Raw genomic sequence first — 23,618 nt, 5'->3', positions numbered from 1 at the left:
AACAATTTCTGCAGTATCTCCTGTAGTTCTATAGTTGAGGGCAGCCATCTGTAAAAACTATGGACAATCCGTAGCAGTTGGCACAACTCCATTTTCCTTCAAATAACGAATGAGTAGAGTTACAATACCCTCAAAATTTTTTTTGTTTAATAAGCTAAGCTGCAACTATACATGTTCCCAATACAAATCTACAATTTTGACAAATCTTCTCAAAATTTCATCTACATATACCTCCAGACCAACCATGACCCCCTGCTCTCTCCCCCTAGGGAATATAAGCTACACCTATATATATACCGCAAACATGACACAAAACGAAAGTGAAAAGAAAATATATAACTTATAAATCTTTAAATCTTTTTATACATCCCATCTATTTTTATATTTTTCAGCACTCATAGTTGCCGTTTTCAAGGAGAAGCAAAAATGAGCGAAGAACGAAGCCAGAATTCCGACAACGTTTATAATTTTTTAAATGCACTTTTGCCAGTGATAAAGATTACTTGTTAGTTCTACATTGCCCCCCCCCCCACTTCCAGTCTCTGCAAACTTGTATTTTGTGTCACTGCTTCTATAACAAATATTCTTTAAAATGACACAATTAACTTGGTTATGGAAGAAAGCAAGCATAGATACACGGAACCACTCTGTGGTGCCTTGCAGCAGACTGTCTACTTATTGTACACTGCTGGCCACCCAAATTGCAACACCAAGAAAGACAAAAGATATCGCAACAATATTTATTTTGTAGATAACATGTTGACCAAGCATCAAATGATTAAATTTATAGACTTCTGTGAAGTGTGGTTCCTGCCAAAATCAGTAGCCAGAGTAGCCGCCATTGTTGGAGATCACCGCTGCCACACGCCTCAGCATTGATTCAAAGAGACTTTGGATGTGTTCTTGGGGTACAGCAGACCAAGCAGCTTCCACGCGTTGCCAAAGTTGATCTGGTGTGGCAGCTGGGGATGTAATCTGGGTCAATCGTTGAGCAACCATGGACCACATGTTTTCTATCGGTGAAAGATCCGGAGAGCGAGCTGACCAGGGAAGCAATTCAATCTGGCGATTGACGAAGAACCTTTGGTGCCACCACGTGCCACGTGTGGTCGCGCATTATCCTGTTGAAATATGGCTGTGGGCAAGCCCTGAAGCTAAGGAAGGACAACTGGCTCCAACACCTCGGAGATGTAGCGCTGGCTTTTTAAAGTACCGGCAATGCGTACTAGAGGAGTGCGAGAGTGATATCCAATACTGCCCCATACCATAATACCCGGAGCAGGACCAGTGTGGCGGTGCATAACGCAGCTGTTCAGCATCCTCTCTCCACGGTGTCTCCAGACTCGAATCCGACCATCGTGGTGTTGCAGACAGAAGCGTGACTCGTCAGTAAAGACAATTTCATTCCATTGTGCCGTCCACATCCTTCTTTCATCGCACCATTGGCGGCGGAGACGTCTGTGGTTCTGCGTCAAGGGTAGACGAAGCAATGGACGTCTTGCGGACAGACCACTCTGCTGTAAACGGCGTCGAATGGTACACGCAGACACTGGATGATGCGGTACAGACTGAATGTGCTGTGCTATGGTTCGTGATGTGGCTGAGCGATCCGTCATTGCCATATGCACAATACGCCTGTCATCACGTGAAGTGGTGCACTGAGGTGGATGCGATCGAACACGTCGGTCCGTCGTACCCTCCTGCATCCACCGATCACATATCCGCATTACAGTTGTTTGGTTTCGTCCAACACGACTAACGATTTCCCTGAAAGATAATCCACAATCTCGGTAGGCCACTATCCTTCCTCTGTCGAACTCGGATACTTGATCAAAAGATGATCGCTGTTTTCTACGAGGCATAATTGATCGTTTTTTTGAAAAAACCACAAGAAAAACACAATTGCCGTACTTCAAATTGTCGAAATCTCCAAGCCTTAAATAGCGCTTTGAAGTGACGCCACAGGCGCGCGTGATGTGCGTCTGCGCTGAAATTCTAATCATTTGCATATCTCACCTCCGCTAATGCATGTTGTAAATTTCATATTATTTGCATGCTTCCTTCAGGGTGTTGCATTTACGGTGGCCAGCAGTGTATATAGATGCTAGTCTATAACCCTCGTCATATGATCAGTAAGTCATTGACACAGCTCTCTGGGGGGGGGGGGGAGAGACAATGTATGTGATGCCATATCGTTAATTTAAGTTGAAAATGATAGACTCCTTTACATTTTTTCCAAACTTCAAACATTTTTAAATTGGTTGGAAAAAACAAAACTATAGTGCAAAATCAAAAAATAATCTGAATTCTCACTGTGAAGGACAATTATTTTAGAATTCCTTCAGTTTTTTCAGGCAAAAAAATATATAATAATAATAATTCAACTACTATATTACTCACCTTCAACATAATGTTTAGGCAATGAAGAAGATAATGGAGACATGCTCAAGTAACCATCTTGCATGGGAACGGGAAAGTCTTCTGATGCTCCTCCGGGTGCCATCGGAACGTAACCATCTTTGGTAGGAAGCTTCTCAGCAGATTGATGATCACTTGATGATGAAATGCTCAGTTTCTTTCCCAAGTAATCATCAGCATTTAAAGATCCAATGATGCTCATTGGAATGTAACTTTCTGAAAATTAAGAAATTCAAACAGGAAGCCAATTACTTGAACACTGTAGTGTTTCCCAAAAATTGTTATTCTCCTAAACACACAAGTCACTTATTTAAGGAAGTTAAATGTATAATGTTAATATACTGAAAACTCCTTAACCCTCTTGTTATATGATTAGACAACTTAACACGTTGAATGTGGTTGTCGACATCTCCTTGTTGCCCGATGCATATGTTGACATGGTTGTTATTATTTTAAAACACACACACACTCCCCACTCTTACACATAAAGAGAGAGGTTTAAAAAAAAAAGAGTTTTCGCCACCGCCCTTACCAAAAAATTCCCTTTTTTAATCATTTACAAGAAATAAAAATAGTTGCAACACAGTGTAGACAACCCACATTATGAAAAGTTCACCTTCTCATCGCCATCTGTCAACAATGTGTCCACAGCTTCAATTTTCTCAGAACGAACGTAAAAATAGGTAAAATACGACATAATGCAATCAAATTAGTGCAAAAAGAAATAATTTTTCAAGTCAGTCAATTCAACACTGGGCATTGATACAGGTCGAAAGGACCAGCAGTCAACAGATAAATTAGTTTAAGTCAACTCTTTTTTTAATAAAATGGTTAAATAAGCTATTTTATATAAAATTTAGAAATGTAATCTGCTATTTCTCAGCAGAATATTTTGTCCTGTAAATTTTCACTTAATTTAAGATGAAGTAAATGTATATCCATGGTTTTATGAAAGGAAGAAGAATCAAGAATCTTGGAAACAAAGTGCTTTTTCGGAACTTACAAGTTTGAGATTGAACCCTGCAACATTATCTAAGGTTTAATGAAATTCTTGATGCCCTTGTATGTAATTTATAGCACATTGATACACTGACTAAAGTCAGTAATTTGTTACAAGACTGACAATGTAAGTTGAAAAAGACCTGTTGAAGTTTTAAGTCTTTTAGGTAAACTTTTCCCAATGGTAAAGGAGGAGAAGGGAGGTACACAAGGAGTTTATCATTGTTCTTTCTTATATCTCTTATCTTTTTTTATGCAACATCTCTCTGGAAAATATGTGTAAGAATGAAATATCAAAAGCTTTCAAGTTTCGCTCAAAATGAGTCAAATTAAAAAAAATTGTTTATATATATGACGAAATTATAAATGAAGGGTGACCATGTCAAGGGGGATGTATCACAGCTCTTAGGCTGTGCAGCCGACTTGGCACCAGTCTAAGAAGGGTGCCAAATCCGACATGAAAGGGCAAAATACGCTTCATTGACAAAGCATGTTCAGAAGGCATCAAAATGGCCGAGTAGTGATTTTGTTATTAAGGAGGGGGGGGGGGGGTGCCAAAAATATGCCCAACATGGGTAGAGATTTTTTCTCGAGCGGGTCCCTGGGGTCATCAGTCAGGGTATAACTATCAGTGTCAGAGGACACCAAAATGGGTCCTGCATAGGTAGAGATTTTTTATTAAGGGATGCCACAAATTTGTCCACCACAGAGAGATTTTTGTCTTGAGCCACCCCTAGGGACATAAGTCAGGGGGCATAACTGTATTTACATCTCAAATTATTTACCACTTTCTGGTAGTCAAACCTTGAGAAATGTCTATTAAAATGATACCTGGATTAGATGATGATGGAGACCTCATATCCATGTAATCCACCAACCCCAAGCTCCTTGGACTGCTTCCTATAGATTCACAGTTCGCTTTGTCCTCTAAAGAATTAGGTCGTTGACTGGTTGTTGGATTCATATTCAAATAATCACTTCTCTGGTGAACAATATTCATGTTGTCTGGAAAGGGGAAAAAAATCAGGAATATACCATTGATTGAATGGGTCTAAAGGTTTTAATGACCAGAAATTCTATAGTTCATTGTCACTGAGAAAAAAAAAAATCAATGCAATTTGAAAAAGTAGGCTAATTCAACTTTATTTTGATGGGTACTGCAAAAACAAAATGATTTAATGGAATTTTAAAAGTTACAGTAAACACTATGAAAATTTAAGCAGCTTATTTCCCTAGTAACATTCCCTAGTAAGGTTGCATGATCAGGAAGTAACATTATACAGTGGAATAATGGACATTCCCCATTAGCCAGCCTTATTAAGTAAGAGCTCATTTAAGTGCTCATTAACGTTACAATTAACAATTGCTTGATGGGTTTTTTTATTTTTTCTGCATGGACAAAAAAAATGTCAGGTTTTTTTATTTTACAAAGAATGTAATGACCAGAGCCTGAATTATATGCATTTGCATGTTTCAGCCTTTTTTTTTTTAGCATTAATGGATATAAATCAGTGTTTCTCAACCTTTCTGAAAATAAGAACCAGTAAAACGTCTAGAACAATGACAGACTACTTGTGTCCCGTATTACGGGACATTCCTGTAATTTTCGTTCGTTTTTGTTTTCATACATTTGTCCTGTTTTTTCAACATTTCTTATTTGAATTTGTAATAATTACTAGTCATAATACACACACAGGTTTTTCACAATATAAATTATATTATGATAATTAGGGCAAAAATTATATTCATCTGGCATATTTGTCAGGTTTAACATTCTCTCTGCAATATTTCAGCGATTTTAAATGCAATCAGTGATTGTGCCTACTTTTGGCAATGTTTTTTGATGACAATTGGCAATGTTCTGTATTTTATGGATTATTTTATTTATATATATATATATATATATATATATATATATATATATATATTTTTTTTTTTTTTTTTTTTTTTTTTTTTTTTAAGATCCCAGTTTATACCATACTTTTCCTCAATGAAATATGGTTATCGGTTAATTTGAATATTTTTTCATGAAATACTGTACATTTTTGTTAACTGTGATTTGTAGCAGCCCTTTATTTCCACTCCTGTCAGCAATTTTAGAAATAATTGGCAAATTGCATTTAAAGCAATGAATTGCAATTTTTGGAAACAGTAATATCCCATATTTAATATCGCAATTTTCTGCATTCTCCTTGATGATGTATGGTGAACCTAAGTGTGAAAGTGTAATTTTATTTGAACTCATGTGGATATTACTAATGTCAATTACAACAGGTCAATAATTTTAGCGTCTGTTGAGGGCCACCTATACCATCATCACAGACCATAGATTGAGAAACGCTGATATATAAATGAATAAAATCAAAGAATTTTCAGAATATAAGTGCACATTTCTGAATTCTAACAAAATCTTAATAATTTTTTTTTTTACAATTTTTTAAATGAATATTGCTCATAATATTTTCATATCAGATTATTTTTCCCATGCTGGTAGGAGTTAGCAATTTCTTTTCTACCATAGCATAGTGTAATCAAAATTAAAATATCTTAATATTATGAGGTTGAATTTACGTAAGCACAAGAAATTCAATAGTTTATAACTGTTTAATGGATGTGATTGCACTGCGAAATATTGCCAACTCAACCCTCAGCAAGTTTTAGCTATGATGGGCCTTAGTTGGAAGGCTACTTTGTTCATTCGACACATTTTTTGAGTCAAATGTTAAATACGAGATAAACAAAAATTCACCCCTGTGACACTATTTCTAGAAATACCAGAAACAAATTTTTTTGTTACTGGTATTTTATTACCAAGCAGCTATGACCAACTAGAAATTAGAAATGCCTAAATGACTATGCAAAAGTTATTTGCATATGCTGTATATACATACATGGGGATATTTTTTGTGAATGAATATTGTACTAAGAAATAGAAAATATGTATTTCCCAAAAACACATGCTTTTTTTTGTATGATTTTTTTTAGCTCATGTTTTCCAATTACTGAGTATTTTAAAAAATTTTATTGTTTCAGAATTTTTCACTGCATATTTTGAAGTTAATTCATATCTCAGCATTTTAAATGCATATTTTGAAGTTAATTCATATCTCAACATTTTAAATGCATATTTTGAATTTTTTAGTACATATTTTGAATTTGTAAGTGCATATTTTTATAGACCATATTTCGCCACTTTTTTAGCGCATATAATCCGGGTTCTAATAATGATGACAGGGAAATCAACATGCTAATGAAAATATAAGAATATAGTTATAAAAGTTTCCACCTGTCAAAAGTTTTTACTGTCACTAGCGTGCAGTATGACATTTACTGAATAAAAGAAAAAAAACTTTCTGAAGGAAGAAAACTGGGAAAACAAGCAAATCTCAGAACAGAAGTGTAAAAGATTATGATGCCTGAGCATAGCATGAGCAAGTCAATTTCGGGAAGAAGCGGATGCCTGTGTCCGATGCGGGCATGTCAGCCAAGTCAAGATTAATGAACATTTTTTTTAATCGTGTGGTACAGGTTTTGATGGATTTCACTATCCCTTAACAGATTCCCCCTATTGATGGATAAAATTGTGTTTTATAGGTGGCCATTATCAATAGGTTCTGCTGTTTGCTTAGTTGTTCCCCCCTTCCACTTCTCTACAACTAATCTTATTAAGGAAAGCAACTTAAAAACATCCCACTGATTAAAATAAAAATTTCATTAAATTTTTTCCTCCCAAAAAAAATGAAACTGCATAAAAAAATTTGCATTAAAAAACTCTCACCATCTGTTGGAGACATCAGCAAATATTCATTGGGTTTCTCGCTGCTAGAAGGTATGTCAGATGAAATGCTATCTTCATGTGATGTTGCTTGTGGATACCAACTTGACAACCAGAAGCAAGTGATAAAAATACACACAAAAAAAAAGTTTAATTGTTATATACATTATTGCATGTTATTTGTAAACAGTTTGTTATTTTACACATAAAAAACAGTTTGAGTTGATTGAGTGTTTTAATTTCAGAACCAAAACAATGTCTATATGCTGCCATATCCATCAAATGATCTCAAAATTCTTAAGAAAATGAACCCAACCAATAAGTGAAAATAGCAACAATATTTACCTGTAATTTGTTTCTTGATATCCATCTGCTTCATCAAAGGACATCAAACTGCTGTTACTGTACAATGATGCAGACAAGGAACTTGGATTATAGCTAGCAAAAAAATTAAGTCATTTTAATTTTGAAGAACTTTTTACAAACGCTTTACTCAGTTACTCACAAGAAATCAATTTTTTAAAATAATTTTTGTTATTCTTACTTTCAACATCAATCGATTAAGTGGAAAAGAAAAATTTTTCATATACAGGGTGATTCTAAATTCATGGGACAAACTTTAAGCGGTGACATAAGATACCCAAACAAGATCTTATGATCATAGAATGGGCAGTCGAATCGCAATAGCAATTAACAATCACACATGTATAACTTTGTAGTAATACTGATTTTCTAGTCAGCATGGCAACCTGGGATTTGTGAAGCCCTGATGCATTCCATAGGAACCGAGACTAAAACCATAAAAAATCAAGAAATATACTTGCAGCAAAAAATAATTGATTTTTTTTCAAAGTATGTTCCCTCACAGGATATGCAATGGCAGCATCATTCAATCCACTTTTCAAAGCAAGTAGAGAAGGCTTTTTTCTGGAAGCTGCCTCAGTGAACCACCATACACAGCTGAAATAAAGTCAGCAGCTTAATAAAATTTTCTGCTATGGAGTTTCTCTTTCAATATCGGAAAAAACAAGAAATCGCATAAAACGAGATCCAACTTTAAGAGGGTTTCATGATTTTAATATTGCACTAACATATTATGTTTCAGTTTTGAAACGTTTACGACAATAAATATCGAGAAAGCATTATAAACTGATAGGAAATTGAATGCTAAATTACCATAACACTTGCAATCATATAGCTACTTTTGTTATGCAAATACAAAGGCCACAAAAGACAAAATGGCCAATGAAGTGGCTGAAAAAAGATGCCCACAAAAAATATGGATGTTGAATATATATCTAAACTATATCAAAAACAATATTTTAGTTTAGTAAATTCAATACTGAAATCATGCCGTACCCCCCCCCCCCCCGCCCCAGGCTGGATCTCGAATCATGCGATTTCTGAATGTTTCCGATATTGAAGAAGCTCTGACAGAAAATTTGACAAAGATGCCGAAGTTATTTCAACTGTGCAGGGTTCACTGAGGAAGCTTCCTGAAAAAGCTTTCCCTACTTGCTTTGAAAAGTGAATCGAACGATATACTGTAGACATCTGAGAGAAATATATTTTTAAAAAAATAAATTATTTTCTATAAATTACACATATATGTGTATAATTTTACTCTCAGTTCTTACGGAGTGCACTTTGTAAATTTATTATAATGCCTAGAACTAAAAAATGGAAGTAAATTTATAAAGTAACTAGACAAGATTCATTCATTCCTCCAGTGTTACATGGACATCATAAATTTGCATCACACTTCGATATTCCCACTAACTTGGTGACTGTCAGATGATATACATTTCATATTGACTTGATTTTTAGGTGAGCGAAGTTTTTAGGTGAGCGTTTACTATGAGCGGGGAGAAAACCCAGAACCTAACAAATATAAAAACTCAGTGCAGTTAAATCTGGCCAGGTAGGAAGTAACTCAGTTAACTTTTGGCGATTACCTTAGATAACAAAAATAATAATTTTATAGGGCTCATCAATGAGTTGTAGAAATGCATGGTTTCAACATATACACCAGGGAGAGTAATATTGGTAAGGGAAATTGTGGATTGTGTTCAATATGAAAGCAAATCATTATACAGTTGAATCCCGTTTTAACGAATACTGTTATAGCAAAAATCTCGTTTTAACGAACACTTTTCTAATCTCCCAAATAAGTTTACAAAGGAACAATGCTAGGTAACCTGGAATTCCTTTTTAACGAAATTTCGTTTTAACGAAGTGATAGCTCCGGTCTTTTGGCGTTCGTTATAACGGGATTCAACTGCATTTAAACAGAATAGCTGGCTACTTTTATAAAGAAATATATTAGGCCTACAGGTCATCACCCAATTTCTAAAACAATGTCATTTCTTAAAACTTATGTCAATTGAAACAATATGCCATTTCTTTCCCATTTACAAACTTTGATTGTAGAAACTAATTGTTCACGACCATTTCAGTTTGCAAAAATGAGAGCCAATTATAATTGAATTCATTATAAAACGAATGCTAGAAACTTAGAAATTCCATATAAATTTTATATACAAAATAGTTATTTTATTTCTCTGACACATTCTATCAAAACACATTCAATGGAAAATATCATTCATCCACTTTATAAATATATACTGTATTATAAATACAACATAGAAGCCTTCACAACAGCAATGCTTCATAGACTATGTTTAATCAATGAACTGACATTTAAAAAACTATTTTGCTATACTTACAAACGCTACATATAATTTTACTTGAGAAAGTCTTGCGGATCAAGTTATAGAAGGAAAAAAAAAAGAGGAAACACTCATGCCAGTTGGTTAAATAATGATTAGAGCAGGATATAGTTTAATTTTCTTTTTAAGCTGTTGCTATCTCATTTAATTAAATAATTTTAAATATGTTTGTGCTGGATTTCAAAATAATTCACTGCTTTGAAGTCAGATCAGAGCCGACTTTCATGACAGTGAAAAAACAATAACGCATCCTGATTACCTCATGCCACTCAAAATAGGAGAGTTTGTAGAAGGCCAAGCGTATAATGAATGAGGTCGAGATGATTCGCGAAAATGTGCTGATCCATTAGATGTGCCAACACCAGAGACAGTACTGAAAGTGAGAGAGCATGGTAAGATACTATTTTATCTTTGATATGTAATCATATGATTTGTACTCACTTAGCATATCCCCAAATAATACTGATTATATTCATAAAGAATCACCAAATTAAAATTCTGTGATGCCAATATATTCTTATGAAAGAAGGAAAAAAACATTTTTGAAAAAAAAAAAAAAAACAACCTTAAGGCAAATAAAGTGAACAAACCAAATCTTGATATGTTTGAGGCAAACCTTGGGTTTCATTGTAAAAGCAAAAGCATACAAAACTGATATCATGCTAACCAGGGATTCCCACTTAAGGTGATTCTTGACTCCTGATTGCTCAACTACTACTGAACTGTACATTCACCTCACATATTCCTCTACGGAATTACCTTCCCTGCTGTTTGCTTTACAGGGAAATAAGTCTGAGAAAATCAGATATTGAAGGAATGATACCAAATAAAGTTAGACGCTGATGTTTTCTTCATGCTAATAGCATTTGAATGATTCCTATTCCTTCAAAACAATGACCATAAAATTTATTCTACTAGTATAAATTCATATTCGTCTGTTCAAAAAATATTATTTGCTTCTCAAAGAACTTACAACCTTTGTCTCTTATTCAGTACTCGTATTATACTCAACCTCTTGGTTCTTCAAACTATTTCAGTAGCATTCTTGTAATACAATTTATAATAAGTAACTATGAACAATGTGTTGCGAGTGGAAATATTCCAAAATTTACCATTGGTGAATAGGACAGATTGATTTGCTACACAGAGAAATGACTGGTATGTAAAATACAATTAGAAGGAACTACTGACTAAGAATATTAAAATACATATATACAGTTATATGTAGATGAGGGAATTTTGAAACAATTTTTTTCCCACTGGTGTGTATTATCTTTTCTATTCCTTCATCAAGACACTCTAAAAAGTTCATGAATTTCTGATGAATAGTTTCAGCTGAGCACAAATGAATTTCAATTTATAGACACGTTGAACCTGAATGTAGAATTTAATTACGGGAAGATGATGTAGAACTCGTATGATAATCCCTTTTTAAATGTTTTTCATGTCACAGTTTTTATTCCAATAGCATTTTCATTAAAATATTTATCACCCTACATGGATATATGCAGGGTGTCCCAGCATTGGGTTTAGAAACTTCTAGGAGGGGTACAGTATGCCTAGATGACTTGGAATCGCATAGCAATGCATAGTTGGAAATGCTTTCCTGATGAAGTAGGGTAAGCAGAAAATACCAGAAGTGAAAGGTGATTCATTCAAAAAAAGTAGCAGGTCGAAGGTGTTTAAGTGTCATCTACGAGCTGAAATGCAGGTCTTGCATCTGAGGAGCATTGAATTTCGAACATTCTGAAAGATTCCAAGCATGTCTAGGCCTTTCCTGCAATGCAGGTCACAAGTTCCTCAGTGCTGTAAACAGGGGTATCACACCAATATCTTGATATGTCTCCAGTTTGAGGACTCCGGAAGAAGTAATCAAGGCATGATAGATCTGATGGTCGAACAGGTCAATGCACCAAGCATCAGGAACCACTGTTCACTTACAGCACTATCTAACACGCTAAGAAAGCATTTCCAACCCTGCATTACACTTGATTCTGAGTTTTCTAGGTGCACCCTACCTTTCCTAAAAGTTTGTAAACCTGGTGCAGCGACACCTTGTATGTTTCAGCTGTACCCCAATTAAACAATTTCCATAATTTAAGAAATAAACTGGTTGGTCCTGCCAGATACCTTCTAATCAAGAACCATTAAAAGACATATAAAGACTATTTATTCCATATTCACCCTTCCTGCGTTACAAGTCAATATTTAAAAATCGGGAAAAACAGTTTATAGTTTATGAAAAGATTTACCTGTACCCAGAATCTTGCATGTTCTCACTTATTGTCCTTGCCCTGGGTGGCAATGTGTCACATCTTTCTCTGCTGGTGGTAAGAGTTGAATTTAGAGGTGGCAACTGCTGCGGTAACACCACACCTACTGGACGTCTAGTAGCAATGGGCTTGGAATTCTCACTTGTTGAGGCACTGCGTGGTCGTGTGTGAGGACCCAGATCCTCTTTGTTTCTGGAAGACTTCATGGCACTACGAACACGGAAAAAAAAAGAATCAACTTTCTACGACTACTACTGCTTAACTGCATATATATAAATGCACACCTCGCAACCATCATCTGCAAAGTTTCTATCAAATTGGTACATGCCAAGGCATGAGTGTATACTAAAACATGTGTCCCTAATGTATTTATGTTGTTAAAGTTATTATTTAAATATTATGTTGAAGGTCTACTTCTACTTAACCATACAAGCACCTTGTACACATTCCTCTACAGAATTTCTAACGAAACGGTACATGCTGGAATGTCTGTTGTGAGTGTATGTGAGGTCCTAATGTATTCAGGTTGTCGAGCTGTGCTTGTTTAGTGTTCTTGCTGGTGCTACTATCAGTCTTCCATATTTTGCAGTTAGGATGGAAATGCTTGAATTTTCATGCTATGTCAGTATCGTGTTGTCGAGCTGTGCTTGTTTAGTGTTCTTGCTGGTGCTACTATCAGTCTTCCATATTTTGCAGTTAGGATGGAAATGCTTGAATTTTCATGCTATGTCAGTATCGTGTTGTAGGTCTGCTTGCTTTCTGTGGAAAGACTTTTTCAAATGGGAGACTTGCTCACAGCTGAATGGTTATATTATATCTATAATCTATACACAGTAAAACCTCCCAACACTGGCTACTAACGGAACCGTGAAAATGTGGCTGCTATGGGGAATGGTAATTTTATTTCTGAAAAAAAAAACCCTTGATTTGTGATTTGCGTTTATAGCATATGAAATGACAATTCAATCTGTGAATGATGACAATATTTATGTTTGATTATATTAAAATATATGATTATATTCATGATATAATAGTTGATTAATCCATCTACAACACGATTATGGCATCCTAAAATTTAGGCTTGCACTGCTGAGGTTGAACACAACAGAAATGACTTAGCGAGGAGAAACTGATGTAGACCAAGATGATGTACCAGCAACCCCAAATAGTTCTTTGTTTTCACCCATGATACACTAGACTTTCTTTCCAGGGCATTCCCAAGTCCAATCTGATAGTTGAAGACATAGGCGCTGCCTTATATTCTTGTTTTAAAAAAAATTGACACACCCCTTCCAAAAAAATTAATGTCCTGTATATTTCTATTACCTATTTGTAAGCACTTTTCTGGACAAAACCCTGCCTTGGAGTAAGAGGAGTACCAAATAAAGAATGCGTTTCTAGTAATCGGATAACTTGCATATTTCTCCTAGTGATTAGAGTGATGAAATCGGGTCAGTTGTCCTCTATGATCTCTTGAAGCTTTTTACTGCACTGATTTCAATTTACCCATAAAGCTCAGAAGAGGAGAAAACTAATTTAAAAGTTAGCCTGAATTTTTTTTTCTTTTTGTCATCTCGATATGCATATTTTTTTCCCCCGACTCCACTTTCAAAGTGGCCGTTGTTTGGAGGTTACCTGTGTAATGTTAAGTCAATGGAATGCGTTTGGTTCCAACAAAATGTGTCTGTTGTTCGGAGGTGGCTGTTAGTGGAGGTTTGGTTGTACCAGCAATGAAAGTGAAATTTGTTTCACTCCTAAAAAAAGGTATGGTTAGTGCTCAATTATTTTTTCCCCAATGTAGAAGGATTAATAAAAGCATGCATACAACTTTGATGATAGAAAATTATGCAGATAAACAAAACATACCTAAGGATGGTTTCATGCATGTTCTGTGCTACTATCGTTCCTTCTGTTTCCATCCAAACACCACCAGCACCAGTAATTGCAGAACGACCAAGCTCAATGAAGAAATGTTTTCCGGAATGACCACAACGTCTGATGCTCATAAGCTATGCAAGACAAAATATAAAATAAAATCTTTGTTAGTGTACCATGCAACTTTTTTTGGGAGAAATTGGAGTCACAATAATGTTAATAATTCATGTAAAAACTTTATAGAGCATATTAATTTTTTCAAAAACATCTAAATCATAAAATAATATAACCATAATTTATACTGTGTATAGCCTGCCATCTTGCATCACCCACAGGAAAGGACATTCCTACTGAAAGGGAAGAAATTTGGTATATAGCCCATGTGTGTGTGCTTATGAGCTTGTACAATTTCTTACCACGATTCCTCTGCAGAGAAGTAATCTAGATGAGTGAAAACCTAACAAATTATCAGTGCAACATTGAGACTACCATTTCCTACAAAACTGGTATAAAGTTACAAAATATGATTGAAAACCAAACATTTTTGGACTAACATTATTCACTCACTTTTGGAATGAAAAAAATATATATATTGTATTGCTAGCATGTTTGGATGGCCCTAAGAACATTAAAAAACTTTTTCCTTGGATAGCCTGCACACACAGGTTATACACAAGTATAATTAATATATACACAGGGCTTGACAAGCACCAAGTTGCTATAGTGACTAAAAAATTGCCATTGCCAACCTAATATTTTCTATGTGTGATGAACGCATTGGAGTCCGAGAACATGAAAATTTTGAAATGTATGTAAACATTTCTGACTAAATAGGGAAAGGTCATCATGGTTCAAAAAAGCCTTAAAAAATTGTTCCGTCCATTTTTCTCAGAAAAAAGAAATATGCATGGCTAGTAAGAAATTTTTCTGGAGTCTTATTTTCTTTAAATTTGTCAAGACCTGTATATACCTATAATATACAGTTGGCGAGCATTATAGCAACCATAGGTTATAGCAACTGTTCCATTACAATGATCAGTTTAAAATGTTTTCATATGACTATCCTATATTACCCAATATAGTCTGTTTTTGATGGAAGGGTTGGGGTCATTATAACGAGCATCAACTGCAATAGGTTTACACAGGTGCATGAATATTAATGCACGGTTCACAACTCAAACTTGCTTGATCATTTCCCTGACTAAAACTCCCGAAGAAAGAAATATACAGTGATAGCTTAGCTTGGCTTATGAATTTTTGAACTCATATTTGTACCTCAGACAACGAACATTTTAGTTGACATGGATGCACACGCTCAAGTAACACGGCTACCTAGTGAGCTGAATTTTTGCACAATTACTATAAAAATTACTGCCTTTCAAGAAGGATCAATTTATTTCCCTCTCCTAAGAATCACTTCCCACATATACCGCTATTTCTCTTCCATAAAACCATTTCATGTGGAATGAAAGATTAAGCTAAGCAAAAATTCATTTTTAAAAAAAACCTAAGCTTTAATGTTTTCATTGCAAAGGTTCTTTCAGTGCAAGATGTTTAGCATCAAACTGAACGGTTTGGACATTCTAGGAGATTATTCTTTTCCACCTGTGTCACAGAGACAGAGAAATAAATTGATCACATCACATAGACTCCCACAATTCTGATTTGGTTATCTACATAGCCTGAATATACGAGATATACGTCTCGTCTTCAAATTTTTTATCTAATTATGAAGCTATTCATTTAAGCCCTCCGTCATTTTTCTTTTTTTTACAATGTTTCTTGGTGTGTTATAAAACTTACCTTACAATTCTGGGCCGTACCTGAAAAAATACGAATTAAACAATTTTCCATTTAAAAAAACCTACAGGAAATCATGTTTCTTCTAACAGAGATGTGTGATTCCAGAACAAATTATCTTCATTAGAAAAGGTATGACTAATTTGAAATCTTAGCCTTCTGAATATTTTTTTGTGTTCCAGTTTTTTTTTCACAGAACTTTTTCTTGACTAATATAGAATATTTTTTGTTTACCCCGATCACTTTTCATTTCCCTGCCTTACCAGGTCACTGGAAACCCTGTGATATTAATGTACATTAATCAATTATGTTGAATATATATCAACCAACCTATCAATTCCTGTAGGACCCACACCCATTAAATATTACTAAAACCTGTCACGACCCAATCTCCCCTATATTCATGATCGAAAGGTGATCACTCCAAATGTAATAGGCATTGTGTATAAATATAAAAATAATAAACTTACTGGAAAGTCAAGACTTTCAAAATTTTCAGTACCAGTTTTAACCAAGCTCAAAGATTTTGCAGTTAATCCCAGGCAGTATGACCCATTCAGATCTTTACTGAATTCCAGTTCTCTATCATCGACAATAACGGGCCATACCTGGTCTGTGAAGAATAAAAACACATTAACTTTTTTTCATTACACATTTTTGACATTAGCAAAAGGGAGAAAAAACTTTTTTTAACAGAATATTGATGAATTTCTCAGTAACAAAATACAATAAAACCATAGGAAGACCTATTTGAAAAGTGAAAAAAATTGGATTACCGAGATTCATCTTTCAAACATGATTTTTTTTTTTTGGTAGGTGTAACTAATGTACACGAGTTATAGACCTGATTATTTCATTTGATAAAAAGTCAATAGATACAAATAAATACAAATACAAGGCCACAACAGACAAAATGCCCAATGATGTGGCTGAGATTGTGCACACAAGGGGTAATTAGACCAGGACCTACAATTTATGGCAGACTTGTTTTTTTATACTCATCGAGACGTTGGTGCGCTAACCCCTCAATGGGGGACTCCCTGTGGTAGCAATTTTTTCTGTGGTCACGTCACCGTTTTTGTTGCACCCCTACGTCAGGAAAGTCTTCCAACAAGGATGAACCGGGTATCGAACTCGTAACACCTCTAAACATCCTTTGGTACTTTAGGCAAGTATCTCATCAACATGGGCTACTGCGCCCCTGGTAATTAATATATACATTTATACATTATAAAAAGCCTAAACTGAAAATGTCATGTTCACCACGTGGATCATGTTTTTGTTTAATATGTGTCTAACCAAGCAAATAATGAATAGTTTCGAAACCTTATCGAAAACTTGATGACAAATAGGTTGAGAAACCTAGCGAGGAAGTGTATGGAAATATATCATTCAAAACTGACTGATCACACCATTGAATTTAATAGCAAAAACTGGGACATGGCCACCCTACTCAATAACAAAATACAATAAAACCTTTGGAATGCCCTTGAAGACCTATCTTATCCACCTGGAACACATATAAGATGCATTAAAGTTCTTTAAGAAAGGTTTTATTCAAATTTTTAGTAAATATCTTACCATATGAAGGTCTCGTTCTCAACAAGTCATCTGCTTCTACATCATTTAAATATAACTCCAGTAAAGGCGACAACCACTCATCCAACTCTTCTTCGCTATCAAGTAAGATAGAGAAACACTCGGAATGGTCATACAGGCATATGACATACTTGTGCTTTGGGTGCAGCCTCCTGCTTATATTAAAACAGGTCTTCAAAATTATGCTTCGCTTCGATTCGCATCCGGACCTCCATTTTTTCTCCGAAGGATAATATTCCAGCCTTGAAGAATTGGTGCCGCACGATCGCCTCAGAACAAAGAACTTCCTTTTCAGCTTCTAAAAAAATAAGTTTTATCCTGGAATTATTCAGTGCATATAGTATTAAAGAAGTTTAATTTTTAAATCAATTAAGAGATTTCATGAGCAGTAAGGCAAGCCTTGACTAACCAAAAAAAAATCTCATGTGCCAGCCTAATTTTTTTAGGGGCCAAGCATGGTTTTTGCTCAAGAAAAATTATCTTAAATAACCTGATGTCTTTTCGACTTTTCTGGGTGTTAACATAAGATATGCTTAACCCATGGCCTGCAGACCAATTGTGACCTCTGATGTGGCCCACGACCTCAAACCTAATTTCATAAAAATGAACTAAGTGTCAAATAAACAGATCACTCAAGTTACCCAATGTGCAGTTCCACATCACTTGAGTGTCCAGTGAACACACACAGTACTAGGACATTTGAGATGTGTGGCATGCATAGACCACTCAAGTTAACTACGCTCAATTCAACATCACTTATGCGATCCGCAGCACATTTACATATCACTTGAGCGATGTGCAGTACAGTTCTGAAACGCATAAGTTGCCAGCGGTGCATTTATAGACCACTTAAGTGATCAGCGGAACATTTACAGATCACTGCGGCACATCTGCAGATCTCTTAAATGAACCGGAGCACATTTACAGATCACCTAAGTAACTCACTGCACACAAACACACATTTACAGTTCACCTAAGTGACCACAGCACAGTTGTATATCACTCAAGCTGTCTACTACACATTTAAAATCACCAATCACCTAAGTGACTCATGACAAAGTTCCAAATCACTCAAGCGGGTTGGCGCACATTCACAGATCATAATGCGCTTCAGAGTACAGAGAGAATGAGGGGGAATTCTCTCTGTACTCCAATCACCTTTGTTCCATCCTCATTCTCTTATACTTTTGCGGCCTGCTCACTTCATTGGTTATTCCTGACTCCATGTGGGAAGTTGGGTTCTCCGAGCTATGGGGTACTTGTCTCTGTGTGTGTGACTTTTCCTGAATTCCATTCAAGGCCACTTCGTGATCCTCTAAGACTCATGGAAGTAAAGGAGCTGTAGATGCAAAGCTGGTGAGCCGACAGTGAACACCCAGACCATACATCATGATGAACTGATCTCCATAGATTGGAAGTGTGGACTAGTAGACCATAGGATGTAAGACCCCCCCCCCCCCAGTAGACCACAGGAAGTAAGATTAAACTATCAATTTTTTTTTGGGGGAGAATGTCAGTCCATGATTTCATGCATGTGCAATTAGAAGTGCGGGGCCATCAAATTAGTAAGCACTACTGTACACCCAATTCTAAAAAAACTAATTTTCACTGAGGAAGAAAGTAAATCTCACTTTGAGTTTCCGCAGATTCCCTGTCTTCACAATATCAGCAGGAAAGTCGATTGAAGCAAAGACAGAAGAAAAGCTGCTCTCTCGGGAAGTTTTCAGCCTGTGACTCATGACCTTAGAATAACATTTTTTTCCTCAATAAAGCAAAAAAGTATTACGCGATGAATGACCTCTAGCCTTCAGCAACACATCTGCAAAACAATAAAAAATATAAAATGGTAATGTACATAAATGGAAATGACAATATCAGTGCACAAAAAATTGAGAAAATACATGATGCGTTTCAGCACTCATTTCATAAAAAAAAAAGTAAATACAGTAGATGCCCCTAAACAGAATCGTGGATAATGTTGACATTCGGTTATTGCCGTCACTTTCGCAAAGTAACATAGAAAAGCATTTGTTTATAAATATAGCCAATACGAAATATGTGTGTATTAGCAGGGTGGGCAAAAAGACAATAAAAAATTTATAAATTCATAAAAACAGGAAAAATAACCGAAATAAAAAAGTTTGCAGAATTAGCGTCACTAAGTCACAGGAATTTTTTTAAGACAGGAAAAAAAAGAACTCAAAAAGCAGCCGATAGGTCACACTGATGTACACAAGTCAAAGAAAAGACACGCAAATAATGAACAGAATGCCTCCAAATTGTTTATTACAGCATTATGTGTTCCACATGACCACCACCACAGGGAATAACACATTGCAGACCAGGGTTTAAACTACGGTCACATTTTTCACAAAATGTGAAAGAAAATCGTACAATGCGAAAGTTGTAGTTTTTTGTAAGTAGTAAGTAAGTTGAAAGTAGTAAGCATTTTGCAAAAATGCTTACAGGAGGTACAAAATGAGTAGACATCCAACCATCAATCATTGTATTAGCATTGTAACATTTTGCTAAAGCTTTTCCCCCCATTCTCGCATTTTTGCAAAAGGAATTTTTTATCCAGCTTAAACCCTGTTGCAGACAAGTCACAAATCCAGCAACAGCTGAGTGTAGCAGGTCCGGATGTATACATGACATCTCTGCAGATAACATCTTTGAACTGTTTAACAACTTTGGGCGGATGAAAGTTGCGGTCAACCTGTACCTATGGGACTCAAGCTTGTATGCACAAAGCGGAAGAGTGTCTTGCATCGTTTATTCATTGTTGGGGCGAGCACTCAAATAGCCCACAAAATTTAGTGGGAGACTCGTGTCCCACGGTTCTGGTAGCAATGTAAGTGAGAAATAAAATTCATGGTAAATAACGCCTTCAACGTGCTTCAAGGTCAAGCTTGAGAGAGAGCATAGGAAGCATACGTATTACATGCCACAGTACCCTTTAATTCCATCTTCACCCATGCCCCCTTTCAGAAAATACCAGGAAATTAACCCTGGTGGAAAACTGCGCTCGTGTGTGTGTGTGCAAAGCAATTCATGTATTCATGGTGGTGAATAGCATCTTTAACATGCTTCAAGGCTACACTTGAGACAGCATGGCAGATATACATAGTACACATCATGGTTCCCTTCCACCTCATCTACAGCCGTGGCTCTTTGATAATATCCTAGGATTACAAAGGGGTAGGCAATGAACCTAGGCTGAGAACCACTGGCCTAGAGGTCTGGCTCTGGGAGCCAATGTTCATGTGTGAGAAAAGCAATTCATGGTAAATAGCATCTTTAACAAGCTTAAAGTCAACACTTAAGACGACATGAGAGATATACGAGGGAAGTAACAAGAATTTTTTTTATTTTTACAAAAGTCTGATTCCCTTTTGAAGTTATTCTCCATTAAAGCTAATACATTTGTCAAGTCTTTCCTTGTTGAAAACATTTTTGAAACCCATCTGTTATGATGTAAGACAGTGCATCCATCGTCTTTGTTCGCACCTCATCCACATTGGCAAAAAAACTTATATTTCAGGTCTTTCTTCATCCATAGGAATAAAGAAAAGTCACACTGAGCTAATCAGGGAAATAGTCCTTGCGGGACACAGGAGAGTTGTATTGTTGGACTGTTGAGGATGTGTGAAACGGAACATTGTCATGATGCAAAAACCAGTCGCCAGTCCCTCACGCGAATCAGGTCTTTTCTTCACACATGACGATCTTTTCTCTTAGCAGCTAGATTGTATAAAAACATCCATACACTTGAGTTTTACTAAGGCTGTAGCTTGCCTTCTCAGGGCCCTGAGGCAGTTTTTTTTTCCTTGAGGTCCCCCCCCCCCCTGAAAGGGTTACTTGTGTGCCTCCATTTGCACTTGCCTAATTATGGGCAACGAGTTTTACCCATAGCAGCATCCCCATACACTGTTTCTAACATCCCAACAGTTTCTGCTGCATTTTTCACCAGAGCAGGAAACAAAACCTCACAGTCCCACACTGTACATGAAAGTCTGCCATGACCAAAAAAGGAAGAACAGACTAAACTCCCATGAAAAATTCCATTTATATGTAATATATAACATGGTTCTCTTCCCCCTCAGAATATCCCAGGACATGTACATGTGTGAGCCATACAATTCATGGTAAATAACATATATAACATGGCACATTTTCAAGGCAACACTTGACACAGCATAGGGGGATATACGTTATACATGTCAAGGATCCCCCCCCATCAGAATATCCCCAGGATCGCAGGGGGGCATATGGACCCAGCTGAGAATCGCTGATCCGACCTGGGGAAGAACCCACAAGTGTATGCGAGAGCAACGCAGTTCACGGTAAATAGGGTCTTCACGGCTACACTTGAGACAGCATGGTAGATAATACGTAATACCTAAACATCCCTCCATCTGGATGCACCCAGAAGTAATTTAAACTTATCCCAAAGATTTCTTCCGTTACCCGGATAAGGTGCTCGAGGAGGCAAAATAGATTACCGTTTCTCTTCTCTCCGCGATTTCACGGGCGAAGTTATGACATTTTGCACGTTGGTGCTCAGCCTCGGTGATGTTGTCGTTATCTTTTATAATCGCTGGGCACCATTTCCCCCCACTTCGGGATTGTTGCGCAACAGCACACTGTTATTTTCCTTGCTTTTATTACTACGCGACTTCTTCTTTCCCCCCGCCCCTCGCTACTCCCCGCGAAGATGAGAGATGATGATGGGGGGGAAAAAAAAGTAAAACTATCTCTCGTCTTAGTTTTCTGATGAGAAACATTCTTGAGACGCATTTGCGTTTTTTACCCATACTGATGTGAGTAGAGTAATCGATTAAGTATCTTATATCGATGAATGTAATGCCTGTGCGAAAAACACTGAGCTATTAGTAAAGTAAAATTTACTTATAGCTCAGTGAGTATAAGCTAGAACTCCTTAATACATACTACCCTGAAGTCCTCTTAGTATAAGCCATCGAGCTTATATTATGAGGGAGCATGACGTCAGCCGTCCCCGCCTTGGCAGTGCTCAGAATGGTGTCTCCCAACATCTTTCGTCGGAAGATCACGTGACTCGGTGAAAACAAACAGGACCCCCCATAGAGATCAATGTTAAAATTGCCGATTTTATCATAGAAATGCGGAAATTTAGTGGGGTTTTCCGCCACATGAATAATTTTAAAAATTGAATTGAGTTTTTGGTTTTCGAAATACAGTATTAAGTTCGCTTAGAGCAGTGTTTCCCAAAGTGGGCGATGGGACTATTCAAGGGGGCGATACCAGCTACAGACGCGATTGGGGGGCTACGAATGGGCATAAGGGGGCGATGGGAGGACGAGAGGAAAAAATAAGTTTTCGAAAACAGGGACACTTTTCCGAAGAAAGCCTCCGTAAATATCCGTGCCTATGGGCGAAAAAAAAAACTAAGAATATTTGCACACAGTAGTTTTACTCATTTTATCTGTTAAGGAAGCAGAGCTAAAGTGTCCCCCCCCCCCCCGAATATGCGCTGTACACTTTTTACGTCGCGGGGCACTTTTCAGAATTGTTATCATTGAGCACTAATTTTGACAACATTTACACGTTGGTGCCTTGTATAAAATACAGTAATTATGATAAATCTGGTGATTATGCATAATCGCCGGTTATTATGCACAATAATTTCATCCGTTTTGATCGGTGATTATGCATAATAATCGATATAAATCCGGCGACTATGCGTAATTACAGATTTATGCCGTTTTGTTTACAGTAACATATTCCACGAAAAACGTCCGAAAGCGATAAAATGTTGTTTTGAAAATTTGAAATTCCAAAAAGAAATTACCCGCTTAAATTCAGTTGTGATTTATTTTGACGAATGAATTTTAATTTGACGAAAATGTGACATTTTATATTGTCCATCCACAGATCCCTTCTCAAGAAAGCCAAAGAAAAAGTTTACAGAAAAAAATTAAGAAAAATTATATTAAATTGTAATGGTATAAATTGAATATTTTATACCGCCCCTATAAACAGATCCCTTCTCCAGAGAGCCAGACGTTAAGGTTTCCCGGAAAAATCGAAGAAAATTGTGTAAAAATTCAATTTGACGACACCGCCCCTCAAGGGATTCCTTCTCAAGAGAGTTAAAGGGAAACGTTTGAA

The 23,618-nt window shown here is 36.3% G+C and overlaps 1 protein-coding gene across 2 annotated transcripts in view; it reads right to left on the bottom strand.

Annotated features, from left to right (window-relative positions):
* The window catches only part of LOC149069111 (uncharacterized), a 29,347-nt gene extending 7,156 nt beyond the window's left edge, over nt 1-22,191 (bottom strand). The window contains exons 1-11 of one of the 2 annotated variants that reach the window (XM_089251238.1): nt 21,971-22,191; nt 19,100-19,287; nt 17,451-17,766; nt 16,340-16,482; nt 14,061-14,203; nt 12,174-12,404; nt 10,181-10,294; nt 7,538-7,630; nt 7,196-7,296; nt 4,249-4,422; nt 2,401-2,634 (exon numbers count right to left, since the gene is read on the bottom strand). In XM_089251238.1, coding sequence (XP_089107364.1) covers nt 2,401-2,634; nt 4,249-4,422; nt 7,196-7,296; nt 7,538-7,630; nt 10,181-10,294; nt 12,174-12,404; nt 14,061-14,203; nt 16,340-16,482; nt 17,451-17,766; nt 19,100-19,207 — 1,657 coding nt within the window. In that variant the 5' untranslated portion in view covers nt 19,208-19,287; nt 21,971-22,191. The remainder of the gene's footprint in view (nt 1-2,400; nt 2,635-4,248; nt 4,423-7,195; nt 7,297-7,537; nt 7,631-10,180; nt 10,295-12,173; nt 12,405-14,060; nt 14,204-16,339; nt 16,483-17,450; nt 17,767-19,099; nt 19,288-21,970) is intronic. The other variant, XM_089251239.1, reaches the window with a different exon arrangement.
* Between the last annotated feature and the right edge of the window lie 1,427 nt (nt 22,192-23,618).

The sequence above is a fragment of the Pholcus phalangioides genome, unplaced genomic scaffold (genome assembly GCF_987345545.1).
Source record: "Pholcus phalangioides strain wild (caught in Gottingen) unplaced genomic scaffold, Ppha-v1.0 ptg000024l_1, whole genome shotgun sequence".
Classification (NCBI taxonomy): domain Eukaryota; kingdom Metazoa; phylum Arthropoda; class Arachnida; order Araneae; family Pholcidae; genus Pholcus; species Pholcus phalangioides.
The sequence above is the reverse complement of the archived record's forward strand: the minus strand, read 5'-3'. Positions and strand labels throughout refer to the sequence as shown.